This window comes from Sebastes fasciatus, chromosome 23 (assembly GCF_043250625.1).
Source record: "Sebastes fasciatus isolate fSebFas1 chromosome 23, fSebFas1.pri, whole genome shotgun sequence".
Taxonomy (NCBI): Eukaryota; Metazoa; Chordata; class Actinopteri; order Perciformes; family Sebastidae; genus Sebastes; species Sebastes fasciatus.
In genome coordinates, this window is record NC_133817.1 from 22586145 (window position 1) to 22600829 (window position 14685).

The 14685-nt window shown below is 40.5% G+C and overlaps 1 protein-coding gene across 2 annotated transcripts in view; it reads right to left on the reverse strand.

Annotated features, from left to right (window-relative positions):
• The window catches only part of cerk (ceramide kinase), a 53935-nt gene that overhangs the window by 31521 nt on the left and 7729 nt on the right, over window positions 1-14685 (reverse strand). For both annotated transcript variants that reach the window (XM_074625651.1, XM_074625650.1), the window contains exons 2-3: window positions 3816-3941; window positions 196-318 (exon numbers count right to left, since the gene is read on the reverse strand). In XM_074625651.1, coding sequence (XP_074481752.1) covers window positions 196-318; window positions 3816-3941 — 249 coding nt within the window. The remainder of the gene's footprint in view (window positions 1-195; window positions 319-3815; window positions 3942-14685) is intronic.

Here is a 14685-nt window from a genome sequence, read left to right on the forward strand (position 1 = left end):
TATTTGCCGTTTGGCCTTGTGTAGTGCAGCTCAATGACTCGTGTAACCTAGTAGTACTCACTGAGCCAGATTCCTAATACGTGGCACTTTTATGGCGCCTACTCAATAAACTGACTGGGATTAAGTTGAGAAGCCGCGATCAAGGTCAAAGTACATCACCACATCTGTTAGAGGACATCATTAAACAGTACGTACTGAGTAACGACAGTTGCTCATTGATAACTTGGATCCACTGCTCGCAGAGTCCCTCGTTGGCAGAGTGGAAAGTGACGTCACTACACCGCCACTGGTGCTGCCTCGTTCTTCTAATGTAGGAAACTGTAGAGGAACCAAAAACAGAAGGAAGGAACAGAGTGTGAGAAACACACCTTGCCATTCTATGATTGTTTATATTTGTCATATCAAAAGAGCCATTTTAGGCACACAAAAAAAAAAGAAATATGTCTGCAGCCACAAAACATTTGATCATTGTGATGAAGGTAACACAGTTTATAATCTAAGTATATAGTATATAAGTCTAATGCAGTGAAGGCCAAAGAGACAATATACTACCGAGTATTAGGGCCACATTGAGGGAAAAAACATCTGAGATTACGAGAATTAAGTCCTAACTTTTTTTTTTACGAGAAAAAAGGTTGTAATATTACGAGAATAAAGTCATAACTTTACGAGAAAAAAAGTTGTAATATAACAAGAGTAAAGTCATAACTTTACGAGAAAAACAGTCTGATATGAGAATAAAGTCATAACTTTACGAGAAAAACAGTCGTAATATTACCAGAATAAAGTCATAACTTTACGAGAAAAAAGTCGTAATATTATGAGAATAAAGTCATAACTTTGCGAGAAAAATTTGTAATATTACGAGAATAAAGTCATAACTTTACGAGAAAAACAGTCGTAATATTACGAGAATAAAGTCATAACTTTACGAGAAAAACAGTCGTAATATTACCAGAATAAAGTCATAACTTTACGAGAAAAAAGTCGTAATATTATGAGAATAAAGTCATAACTTTGCGAGAAAAATTTGTAATATTACGAGAATAAAGTCATAACTTTACGAGAAAAACAGTCGTAATATTACGAGAATAAAGTCATAACTTTATGAGAAAAAAGGTCGTAATAAAACGAGAATAAAGTCATAACTTTATGAGAAAAAAAGTCGTAATATTACGAGAATAAAGTAATAACTTTATGAATAAAAAAGAAAATAACAAGTAAAAAATTACTACTTTATAATATTATGACTTTATTCTTGAAATCTCAGATTTATTTTTTTTCCTCAATGTGGCCCTAATACTCCGTCGTACCGTCGTACCATAGACCTACAACAATGATAAATGAAAATGAAAATTTATACAAAAAAAACAGTTATTCATTTCCACTAATTTTTTTAAAAATCCACAGGGAGCCACTGGAGAGGAGCTAAAGAGCTGCATGTGGCTCCGGAGCCTCAGGTTGCTGACCCCTGCACTAACCACTAAGCAACCAACACCTCATTGTTCTTAGACTGAGAATGGAAAAAAAGAGTATGAACAGAAGAAAGATGTTATCACCAAAACAAGAGAATACCTGATCTGATTCAGGAGATACAGTATGTGCTAAATAAAGCCTTTTCTTCCCAGATATTAATCACTGTGAAACACCTATCATAGACTGTGACATATAATTTGGGGAGTATTTCTGGGCACTAGGGCAGGTCGGTTAACGTCAGCAGAGAGCTATACTACTTCCTCCAGTTGGTCATTTTGCACAGGCTATATTTCATACTACTTGGCCTGAGAATGAACCCTGGCTTTATCCTTACCAGCCGGGTCAATCGGATATGTGAACGAGTAAGGAATGAGTGCATATGAGAGTTATGTAAAACAGAGCTCTGCTGATAGTCAGACAAAAAAATAGAGTCACATAATATCCTACTAGGAACATTACTGAAATATTTACATTAAGGAGCAAAAAAAATTAAAATAAATCACTCGCTAAGCACTTTGACGGCAGATTCACTCTCTAAAGCACTTCAAAGTCAAATTATCACACTAAGCATTCTCTTCATCAGATAGAAAAGTTAACTTCTCAGGCGAGTTCTTCAGTCCAAATCACTTACAGTACCTCACACTCGCAGCGGGGCAGGCACGGAGACGTTTAGAGTGGGTGTAAAATCATCCTTTAATAAGTTACATAATCAGGATGGAAGTGATGGGATGTGTACTTTGAAGCCAAGTCGCCACCGATCGTGGGAATGCTCGACACACTCTAATGCCAGTAAAAGCTCACATTAGCGAAGGTAATTTTTAACATTTGGCTGTGATAAATAATGTAAATCCGATCTTGTTTGGATATAATCTAATGGCTCAAAATTAAGCATTAGCCCACGAGTCGCTGGCGTGCTGCCATCTTAGACCCAGTCGGCTAAGCTGCGAGGGACTCTCTTGTTAATGCATTACTTTCAGACTGTGGAGCTGTCTGCGGGCTTATTTCCAGTGTCAGATCACTTGTGATTGGTGGAGCTGAACTCAGGCTTTTGGCACACTTACTTGAAAAGTAACTGATGATGTGGCATTAACCTACTATAGTAAAATGAAAGTGACAGTGATCATAACTCGCTTCAGGCAACTTTGTGGGAAGGAACAGAAGACACTGGATCTTTTTCTTAAAGTCCCATATCGTGCTTATTTTGAGGTTCATATTTGTATTTTATGTTTCTACCAGAACATATTTACATGCTGTAATGTTAAAAAAACTCTTTATTTTCCTCATACTGTCTGCCTGAACATACCCGTATTCACCCTCTGTGTGAAACACTTCGTTTTAGTGCATTTCAATGGAATTGCAACGGAATTGCGTTGCTAGGCAACAGCTTGGGTCCATGTTTACTTCCTGTCATCCGCTGTTATTTACATACACTGCAACAGGATATAAACTGGGACACATTTAGAGTGTTTCAGAACGTGTGATGATTAAAATATTGTATATTTGTGACATCACAAAAGGACAGAAATCCTAACGGCTTGTTTCCAATGCACAATTTCTGAATACGGGCTGTGTGTATTTCTCCGTATATTGAGCGTTTTGATAGTTTAACAGTATTTATATAGCACTTAAACCTGCTTTATAATGTAAAAGACCTAAAAATCTCACTTTTTACAATATGGGACCTTTAAAGCAGCACCTGAGCTATTAAGTATTGTTTTTCCATAAAGATGGAGGACTTGTGAGGGACAGATTAAGAGATACAGTATCCTGTCTTTTCGTCCCTTATATGGGTCAACCATAGACTGTATATTAAGATGGACGACATGACAGCTCCCCAAAAGTGAAGCCAAAACATCTGATCGCTCCCTGGTGGCTGGTTGCAGTATAGGTCATAAAGCCCGCCTCCTCCATGTTAGCGGATGGGACATGGGCCAAACTAAAAAGTCAAAGTACACGTCAAATAAATTCATTTTAGTCATTTTAGGTAGTTCTTCTTATCACGCTGATGTATATTCAAGTCTTAGTTTTTCTGATAAGTTTGGTTTTAATCAGTTTTGTGATGCTATAAAAGAGACGTCATGATTGACAGCTGTGTCAATCTGCTCTGAGTGAAGTAGTCGTGGAGTCGGAAGCTCTGGAATTGTACCAGAGAGGAGACGTAACTTTAACTTCCCATAACCGTCACAAGTCTGTGTAAATTATGTAATCTAAATGTAGTTCAAGAGATATTATGGTTAGTTGTTGTGTCTTTCTAGCCAAACAGCAACTGTGGTGCTAACGTAGCGTGTAAAATCAGTGGACTGTCCCTTTAAGTGTGTATATCAGTGCAGGTGTTCTACCTGTGAATGCATGGGGATGCAGCTGGGCTTTTTTCTGACTCCTCCTGGTGTCCGTGTTGTCTTGGTCATCATCTTCGGTCTTGCGGACAACCACTATTTCACACACCTGAACAGCATGGCTGTGTGCTGGAGAGACATAAATACATTTAGATTTTACACAATAACCAATGCATGTTGCTGTATAATACATTCTCACACATTGACAAACCAAAGTAATTGTGGAACTGATTATTAGATGTATTGCCAAATATCATTCATAATTTTTGTTAAGATCATTTAAGCTGCAATAATCAATATTTTTATATTAACAATGAATCACATATCCATGCGTAATGTGAAAGGGGTCGCTCATAGGGACAAACTAAATAAGAATTACCACTCAACTCTGCAGTTCCCCTCAGCTCTACAGAGCTCGTTTCAGATCATTGTTTCGGTTTTATTGCCCACAACTTTTACTGTTCATTGTTTTGGTTCAGTCTCACCGAACTCATCGGCCTCATTTCCAGATGTAGCAGGCAGCTGTTTAAGTGAAACCGCTCCGATAAACCCACGCTTCCTGCCCAGCACCAAATGGCACATAGACAAAGTTCGCAAACTAACTGATAAAGTTGAACATTTAGCAGCTAAAGAGCCAGATATTTCCCTCAGGAGTTGGTGGTAACCAAAAACAGAGCAAAAAGTCGAGTGAATATTGGACTAACATTCATCAAATGAATGCTAATATTGCTCCGTATCTGCTGGATGTGTAAACAGGCAACCGTTTGCTAACCTGTTATGAAATTGAGGTTTAAAGGAGACCTATCATGCTTATTTTCAGATGCATACTTGTATTTGGGGTTTCTACTGGAACATATTTACATGTATTAATGTTCAAAGACCGGCTGTGCTGCAGCACCTCTTTTCACCCTCTGTCTGAAACGCTTTGTTTTTGCTCCTGCCCCCCCTTCTCCCGAAAAGCACAGTCTGCTCTGATTGGTCAGCTGGCCCACTATTGTGATTGGTCAACTGAACCAAACTCTTCAGACTCCGCTACAGCTCCTCTCTAACTAGCTTTGTTTGAGGGAGTGCCAAACTAGCCGCTAGGCAGTTATTGTGTTACTTGGTGACATCACCACCTTACGGAAGAAAAGGCGGGACTTCAAGCAAGGTCTTTCAGGCAGTTCAGGAGCAGTGTTTCTGTGGGAGACAGGGACAACCTTTGGAGTGGACTTTGGACTTTGCAGACCTTTTACATGCACAAAAAACGATATAACACACTAAAGCAAAGGGAAAAAGCACAAAAGCATAATAGGTCCTCTTTAAGGAAGTTTAGTTTTCCCCTTTAAAATGACGTCAGCTTCCTCCATTCAGTTACAAAGGTATCTTGTGCTTACCATTCATTTCACAAACAGTAAAATGAATGGGAGGAATAACAGAGCCATATCCCAAGAGAGCTGGTGGGTGTTTGGGAACAAACTGTAACTGCTTGTTGTTTTTTTCCCCCCACGGGAACGGGATTCAGGCTGCTGGTTTAAAATGAGTTTGGGATTAAAGACTTTGGCAGTGTTTGAATAGTTTGTTCATTAACAGAATTTGTAGAGTACGATGTGATCTGATACCTCCTGGCAGTGAAGAGATGGGTTGGGTCAGTCGCCTTAAAGAGCTGCTAATTGACATCAGAGGATTTAATAGGTGTTAATTTACTGTATTTGAAAGGCAGAGATTGGGAAAATAAAGGGAATTGTTGGGAAATGGTTTCTTTTCATCGGTAAGTGGTAGGGATGCACCGATCCCACTTTTTTCAGACCGAGGACAAGTACAAGTACTTACATTTGGGTACTCTCCGATACCGAGTACCGATACGAGTACTTCTCAATGTCTAAAGACCCTCGTTAACAGCCAGCTGGAGGGTGTGAGCGACACGCGGCAGGCTGGGGAGTCCCGCATACGAGGCGGTGCGCCGCGACCGGCTCTAGGTCGGCTTGGAAAGGCTCGGGGCGAAGGTGCCTCCCGGGGCCGTGGCCAAAGTGTCACCGGGGCGGACTGTCCTCAGTGCGCATCAACCGCGTCGTGCCCACATGGCGGGGCTCGGCGCACGGCGCACGTAAAAGGCGATGTCGGCAACCCACCCGACCCGTCTTGAAACAGGGACCAAGGAGTCTAACACACACGGGAGTCAGAAGTTGCAAGCAAAACCACGTGGCGCAATGAAAGTGAGGGCTGGCGCGCGCCGGCTGAGGTAGGATCCCGGCCCCACGGGGTCGGGCACACCACCGGCCCGTCTCGATCGCAATGTCGGGGAGGTGGAGTGTGAGCGCGTGCGATAGGACCCAAAAGATGGTGTGTAGAGGTTAACGTCACGCTGCTGTGAAGTACCATCGGTGCCGTTGTATCGGAGTCGTTTTGCAAGTACAAGTACATGAGCACAGTATCAGACCCGATACCCGATACTGGTATCGGTGCATCCCTAGTAATTGGGGACAAGCTGGTCAGAGTATGAAACAGAGTGGCCCCGGGAAATCCAGATGAAAGCAATGAAATCCTTAAAGAAGAGCTTAAAAAGCCATGATATGGACTGTTAAAAGGTGCAACTCAATGCTAGGAAGGTGATGCCTAAATATTCAACATTACATTTCACAATAAAGCTCTCCCCTGGGAACGTTTCTATGTTTAAATCTAGAAATTGTGAGCATTCAAGCACAATAGATGGCTACGCTACTAACGGAACAAATTCAAAAGAGCACTTTTGTACGAGGAAAGGGCGATATTACTTGCAATGAGTTTAACTGACCTCTTCAACTGCATCACATACAGGCATTCCAGTCTCTCCGACAAATTTATTCAGCTGATATGGTGAAATGGATGGGAGGCAGGCATGACATATTATTTCTCTCCTGGGAGTCTGAGGGAATAGGATTTAATTTCTTTCTCAAATAAAGATGATGCGCCATGCAGGCATGAATAACTTTATGGCCATCGACATTCACACTTTGACAAATAGGAAGAGTTATGGCCATGTGGGTAATAGCTTTATTTCAGAAAAAAAAAAATCAGAATGAGGAGTTTCATTCCAACTGTTTGAAAAATGGCACCTAGTGCTCTGCCAAAGTGATTGTTGGTGTTCTATTAGAATGTGTAATGGATTACTGAAAGTTACTGACTTACACATGCCATCCATTTTCTAAACTGCTTATCCTGTACAGGGTCACAGGGGCCCGACACTATCCTATCATTGGTTGGGTCGCCTATGGTGCTTTGTTGACATTGCTGGGCCGGCTGCGCATGCCTTTTTAGTGCATGTGAGCGTGCCCCGCTGGCTAAAGTGGTGGACACACTGCCCGCTTGAGGCTCGCGTGAGTCTCGCGTGGCGTGTTGTTTTTTATTTCGGCGTCCATGTTAACAGGTTAGAGTGGACACACTGCCCGCATGAGACGCGCGTCTATTTTATAGAATATTTTAAATTTACTTTATTTTACACATGAGCCCCTCGCGTCTCAGCTGCGTGTCCCAGCGGCAACAGACAGTGAAGGTGATCTATTGACAGTATATGGACATCATATCAGCTACATAATACAGTTTACATGTCTAGACATCTGTAGAATATGTCCCAGACAGTGAAGGTGATCTAATGACTGTATATTAACATCATATCAGCTACATAATACAGTTTACATGTCTAGACATCTGTAGAATATGTCCCAGACAGTGAAGGTGATCTAATGACTGTATATTAACATCATATCAGCTACATAATACAGTTTACATGTCTAGACATCTGTAGAATATGTCCCAGACAGTGAAGGTGATCTAATGACTGTATATTAACATCATATCAGCTACATAATACAGTTTACATGTCTAGACATCTGTAGAATATGTCACAGACAGTGAAAGTGATCTAGTGACTGTATATTAACTTCATACCAGCAAGACTTTACTACAGTTTCGAGGTTTATCTGTAGAATATGTTACGGAGATGAAAAAAAAGTAAAGTTAAGTAAACTTGTTTTTAAATCAACACTTCCTGCTTTCATTTAAAAATAAAAGCCCTCAGGCGTTTTTTCTATAGTCAGAATCCCTTCATTTGTTAACACAAGGCTTTTATTCTGAAATATGAGCAGTCAGTGCTGTGGGAAACGCAGTCACTTTGGGATCTCAAAAAATTGATAAAGTTTGGGGTTTAAATCAACACTTCCTGCTTTCATTTCGAAATAAAAGCCCTAAAGCGGGTTTTCTTTGCACAGAATTCCTTCATTTGTTAACACGAGGCTTTTATTCTGAAATATGTGCCGGACAGTGATGTGGAACAAGCAGTGACTTGGAAAGCATCATAAATGAATACAGTACTGAGTTTTAATTGTGGATTATTACTATTATTTACTAATTACCACACGTTTCTGAACCTTTCTCTGTCTAAAATAAATATAAATTATATTTATCATGAAGTTAAATGGCCATTAAAAGGCAAACTCTACGTAGAAAGAAAGGGCTGTCAGCAGCATCAGAAACACAGCTGACAGGTAGCAGACACGCTCCCGACAGGCAGCTAACTCGCGTCTAGTGTGAACACCCTAGGTGTGCATCACGCAGCCACGACATGACGCTGCCGTCAGGCGAGCCTCATGCGGGCAGTGTGCCCACGGCTTTAATCATGGCTGTCGTTGCATGGCTATCGCCATGTTGAGAGCTGTGTGGAGGCAATAGATATAATCCGAATATTGAATTTAGTACCTTCAAAGCTTTTCCTCGGGTACTATTTTTTCACAGCAGACATTTTGACTTGTCATATGAAGAAAAGCAAAGGAGTTACTACTAACATTAACGTTGGCTCTGTTCTATTCAAGTGTCCCAGTAAGCCATGACAGTGTGACAGTGAGCCAGCATGCACAATACTAGGACCTTGAAGCGGCTAAATGGAAAATAAACCATCATTTATTTTATTAGTTACACCTGTGCTTTTACTACTGTGACATGTCACAATGTCTGCTGTGAAGAAGGCCTATAATGGCTCATTACTGACAATGAGATTTAGGTTAATAGGTCACTTTGGCACCAGTGGATGTTTACAATGAGTCTTAAAGGAGTATCCTACACAAACAGATTATTGAGGAAGATTCTTTTTTGAGCTGTTGATTTAAAGGTCCCATATTGTGCTCATTGTCAGGTTCATACTTGTATTTTGTGTTTCTACTAGAACATGTTTACATGCTGTAATGTTAAAAAAAACAACTTCATTTTCTTCATACTGTCTACATGAATATACCTGTATTTACCCTCTGTTTGAAACGCTCCGTTTTAGCTCATTTCAAGGTAATTGCAATGGAATTACGTTGCTAGGCAACAGTTTGAGTCCATGTGTACTTCCTGTCAGCTGATGTTATTCAAATACACTGCAACAGGAAATAAACTGGTACACATTAAGAATGTTTACGTTTAAAACCGTGTAATGGTCTAAATATTGTATATTTGTGACATCACAAATGGACAGAAATCCTAACGGCATGTTTCAAACACACAATTTCTGAATACGGGCTGTGTGTATTTCTCCGTATATTGAACGTTTCAATACTTTCACAGTATTTATATAGCACATAAACCTGCTTTATACTATAACAGACAGGACAATCTCACTTTTTTAGATAGCCGAGTCTAAAATCTACTTTTACTTTTGTTTCTGTTCTGCAATATGTTAAACTGAGTCGTGCTGACAAAATAGACACGGCGTATTGAGGATGATGTGTTCACATCAAAAATAATTTCATGCCACTTGTATGAAATTATTTTTGACGCAGATAAGCAAAAGCAGATTATCTTTGGTAAAATGCTGCATGTCGATAGTGACAACTACCGTACAGTAGGAATGAACCCGAGATTACAACAAACTGTGTTAGATTTGAGATTAATTCAACATGAAATCTTGCATTTGCCGTTTGTTTCATATCCGAGTACCAAACTTGTACTCGATTTGTGCCAAAACATTCAGCGGAATATATTAGAATATCTTATCTTACACATTTACATGTTTGTTATCTGCAGCTCCCCGGCTTATGCGCTGAAATCCGAAAAATGAAAAATGTATGAAATCTTTTCTCTGTTAGCATGGTGTGCAAATCAACTTCTGTCAAAGACAAAAAGCGAACATTAATCATTGAGTCAGTGCAGGCGGTAAAGTCAGGCTGGTCTTTTTGAACAATTTGGTCAAATTAACCCCAGAAACAAGCACAAAGCCAACAATCCCAGTGAACTGTGCAGAGAAGGAACTGGAAACAATAGCTGACATTCCCACACTCTAACACTGCTCCAATAACCCTGCCACACACACACACTCACAGAGGCATAAACACACACACGCTCAAGTACACAATAATCCCATCACCACACACACACAGAAGACATACACACACACACACAAATTCCAGACTTTTTTAGCCCAGTGCAGTCCCTAAGCTACATGCTAAGCCCTCGGCCATACAAGGCAGATCCTCTCTGCTCTGACATACTTTTCTTTGTGCTTGAAAAGAATCTTAGCACTGGCAGCCAGCCAGCGTGTGTGCTGCCTATTCATACCACAGGGGCTCAGTGTGTTGCTGCGAGCCGGAGGGGTCTGCTACCTGCAAAATAGTCAGCTTTTCCGGGACTGAAGTGGTGAAAAGGGTTTATTTTCTAATGTCTGGAACTTGCTCTGCACTTAGTATTCAAATGTTTGTTTTGTTGCTGCAAAGCTAACGTGATACCTAACACCAAATGTTGTGGCCAACCAAGCCGATACTGCTTAAGCTATCAGTTACACCTAAATAAAAGACTTGACAATTAAGTGCAAGAGGAGGAGCCCTAACATCACCACGAGACAACAAATAATCACGTCAACAGCAGGGCAACCGAGATATATAGCTCAAAATTAAAAACAAACATTAATTATGTCACTTCAACTATATTCAAAGCACAAGTGATTAAATGAGTGTGACCTGGAGCGTGACGCATTGTGTTTGTGTTACTGACTCATGATTCCCGGCATAGCCTACAGTAAACACTTGCCAGGTGATATTGATATCAATGTTTTCATACAAAGCCACAGAGTTTTAACTATGTGAGTCATGGGAAAACATATCGTCATCTCCTGACGTGCAAAAAGTATTGTTTATAAAGAAGTGGGCTGTACATAATTAACAACATTTATGGGTATGATTCCAACTGACGTGATATCTAAACCCCTGAAGCATGGCCCAAACAAAGTAGCTACTGCTGCTTAGGCATAATAATCATTAAAGAGGACCTATTATAAAAAAATTCAGATGCATACTTGTATTTTTGGTTTCTACAATGACATGTTTACATGCTTTAATGTTCAAAAAAAGCTTTATTTCTCTCATACCAGCTGTGCTGAAGCACCTCTTTTCACCCCCTTGGTGACATCACTATGTTACGGAAGAAAAGGCGGGACTTCAAACGAGGCGTTTCAGGCAGTTCAGGAGCAGTGTTTGTCCCTTTGGCTTGGACTTTGGGCTTTGTAACTTTGCAGACCTTTTACATGCACAAAAACAACTATATAACACATGAAAGGAAAGGGAAAAAGTGCAAAAGCATAATAGGTCCCCTTTAAATTAAATCAATATCCACTTAAATTTAAATGGAGGATTAAATTAAGCAGGATACATGCAGATAAAAAATATAGGGCAAATACAGTTTATCACTTCAAAAGAAAAGTTCAACATTTTGGGAAATACACTTATTCGCTTTCTTGCCGAGAGTTCCAACTGAATATTGTCCTTATGATGAATATGTAGCTAAAGCCAGTAGCTGGTTAGCTTAGCTTAGCATAAAGACTGGAAAAAAGGGGAAACTTCTAGTCTTGCCTTGTTGAAAGTTCCAACTGAATATTGTCCGTATGGTAAATATGTAGCTAAAGCCAGCAGCTGGCTAGCTTAGCTTAGCATAAAGAGTGGGAACAAGGGGAAACAGCTAGCCTTGCCCTTTCCAAAACAACAAAATACCTCCACCTACCAGGAAGTCACTGCACCAGGCCAAGAAGTGGTCCTGCACATAAAACCACACTTCAGATTTGACACAGATTTGAAGTGTTAATTTTTGAGCTTTAGAGGTGCTGGTAGGCTCATTTTGTTTTGGACAGAGCCTGGCTGGCACTTTCCCCGTTTCCAAAAAGCGTATAAGCATATATCCCCAAAATGTCAACAACAACAACAACAACAACAAGAACCTCAAACAACCTGTGAAGTTTCAGCTCAGGCTCCAGGTTCCCCACATGAGAGGTTCAAGTCGACTGCCATGGAAATAAGGCTAAGTTCAAAGAGACAATCGCATGGGATCCGATGAGAACAAGGAGCAGCACAGAGAATAACCCTGGCATGCGCAACTATCAATGTGCAAGACGGGGAATGGACCTTGAATTCTGGCGATGGCGTTGCGCTGCTTTGCCCAGAGTGTGAATGTGTAATCCCTGACTCTGGCATTGTTAGTGCCTTTCTCTACTGAGCCAGAAACATCCGAGTCCTCAGGGCCCAGGGTGCTACTGGTTTCCATTCTAACCACAGGAGATGGATTAACACCTGCGGTGCACTGTTGTAATCTGTTAAAGGGCCAGGACCAGGACCAGTTTGCAGATTTTGTGTGAATATGTATTTGTATGTATCAGTGGCTCCGCAACCTTTTTGGCTTGTTACTCTTTAAAATGATGCTCACGGGTAGCATATGTCTACAGGCTGTGACCAATTTAACCAAGGAGTTATTATTCCCTCTCAGAGGCCTATAGGTAAAGTTGTATTCACAAGAAGAAATAATACTCTGTTCTATCATTCCAGCTAAATTCTATACAAGATAAAGCCTATAGTGTCTGTTCAGCCCATGACCGTATCATCCAGGTGATTTAGGAGAGCCTGCCTATGATAGAGAGCCCTGACTACTGTAGTGGTTTGTTTAAGTACGTCATATTAAGAGAATAACATAAGCATATAGTTGAAAATCAGTGAAGTGGCCCTTTATCTAGAGGGCTAGAAATTCAGCACTACTTGACGAGGTTTGAGTGCCACTGGTCTCGGCAATAATTGTGTCCTATAACGATGGAACTAAGAGGATCTTTCAGTTAATGGAGCTTAAGAGGTCGGCTAAATGCAGCTCTTTGATTGCAGCAATTCCACTGAAATAACTTTTGCCCTTTTAAATGCTGGTGCGACCAGGCCTTTATGGGTTCAAGCTGGAAGCACCGCTGCTGGGGTGTTGAACCTCAGTCTCTGTGGTGGTGGGTTAGTATCTTTCCCCTGTGACAAATTAAAGAGTGACCTTCACTTTAGTAGAAGTACCTTAAAAGGTCCCATATCGTGCTCATTTTCAGGTTCGTACTTGTATTTTGTGTTTCTACTAGAACATTTTTACATGCTTTAATGTTAAAAAACAACTTTATTTTCTTCATACTGTCTGCCTGAATATACCTGTATTCACCCTTTGTCTGAAACGCTCCGTTTTAGCGCATTTCAACGGAATTGCTTTGGGTACATGTTTACTTCCTGTCAGCTGATGTTATTTACATACACTGCAACAGGAAATAAACTGGGACACATTTAGAATGTTTACGTTTAAAACCGTGTAATGGTCTAAATATTGTATATTTGTGACATCACAAATGGACAGAAATCCTGAAGGCTTGTTTCAAACGCACAATTTCTGAATACGGGCTGTGTGTATTTCTCCATGTATTGAGCGTTTTGATAGTTTAACAGTATTTATATAGCACTTAAACCTGCTTTATAATATGAAAGACATGAAAATCTCCCTTTTTAAAATATGAGACCTTTAAAGCATGAAAACATGTTCTAGTTACAAGTATGAATCTGGAAATGAGCTTGACATGTCCCCTTTAAGTTCAGACTAAAACATAAGAGACTACTTTGTACCTTTATGGTGAATCAACAAGTACCTGTGACTGGTACATCTTTGAAAAATATTTTGACTGGATTCATCATCCCGCTTCCCTAAAACCGTGAAGCATCCCATCTGACAGGATTCCAATGAAATGGGTGTTGATGTGTCCCCAGACATTCTCTCATCGGTCCAAAATGAGGAAGTGTCTGATATATTGGGGGATGATCTTACAGGATCTGATCTTAACTCAGTATATCCTATATGCATTCATGTATGTGTGCACAAGAGACTTTGTGTCTGCTTGTGTATATGATATCGGTGACAGCACAGAGCCTGGACTCACCTTCTTTTAGTCCTCTGACAACAACAAGCTGTCATCATATTCATATTCTGCTGTTGTTCTCTGCACCCCTCCCTTTACACACTGGATCAGGATGTAATCCCTTTATTGTTACTGAGGTTTTGGCACTGACAATGTGCCAGCGCGAGCTTAAGGAAATGCTTGCGTTCATAGGTGTCCCCGCACTATTTATGTAGTTTTTATGTCATTCCTGTTTTGCTCGTTCATTCCAAGTGGCATGCAACACGGGTGCAAGAGAAGGACAAGATTTAACTGTGGGTGTGAAACTGATAAAACTGTTTTGTTGTTGGGTGATGCAACCCAATATTTAAGCATTTTTGGCCCCAGATGTGTCCGTGTACACAGGTGTACTGCAATATATCCAAAAATATGAGTCATTATCAAAAAAGGTGGATGTCCTGCCATCGTCAGTCAACCACACCAACATATGTGTCAATGATTCATTGTGTAATTAGCTTTGGAAGTCCTACTCTTTACTCCTATTGACCCAAGCTGCAAGTAAATAAATACAATCAATGTAATGAAAGGGGCCTGTATTGCTGCCAGTAATGCAGTAGAAACCACAGTCTACCCGTTCTCCAGCTGTTGTTTTCTGGCAGTGTTTATTTCTCTGTATCTCTCTCCATCCCTCTGCAGCCGTCTCTCAGTGTACAGACA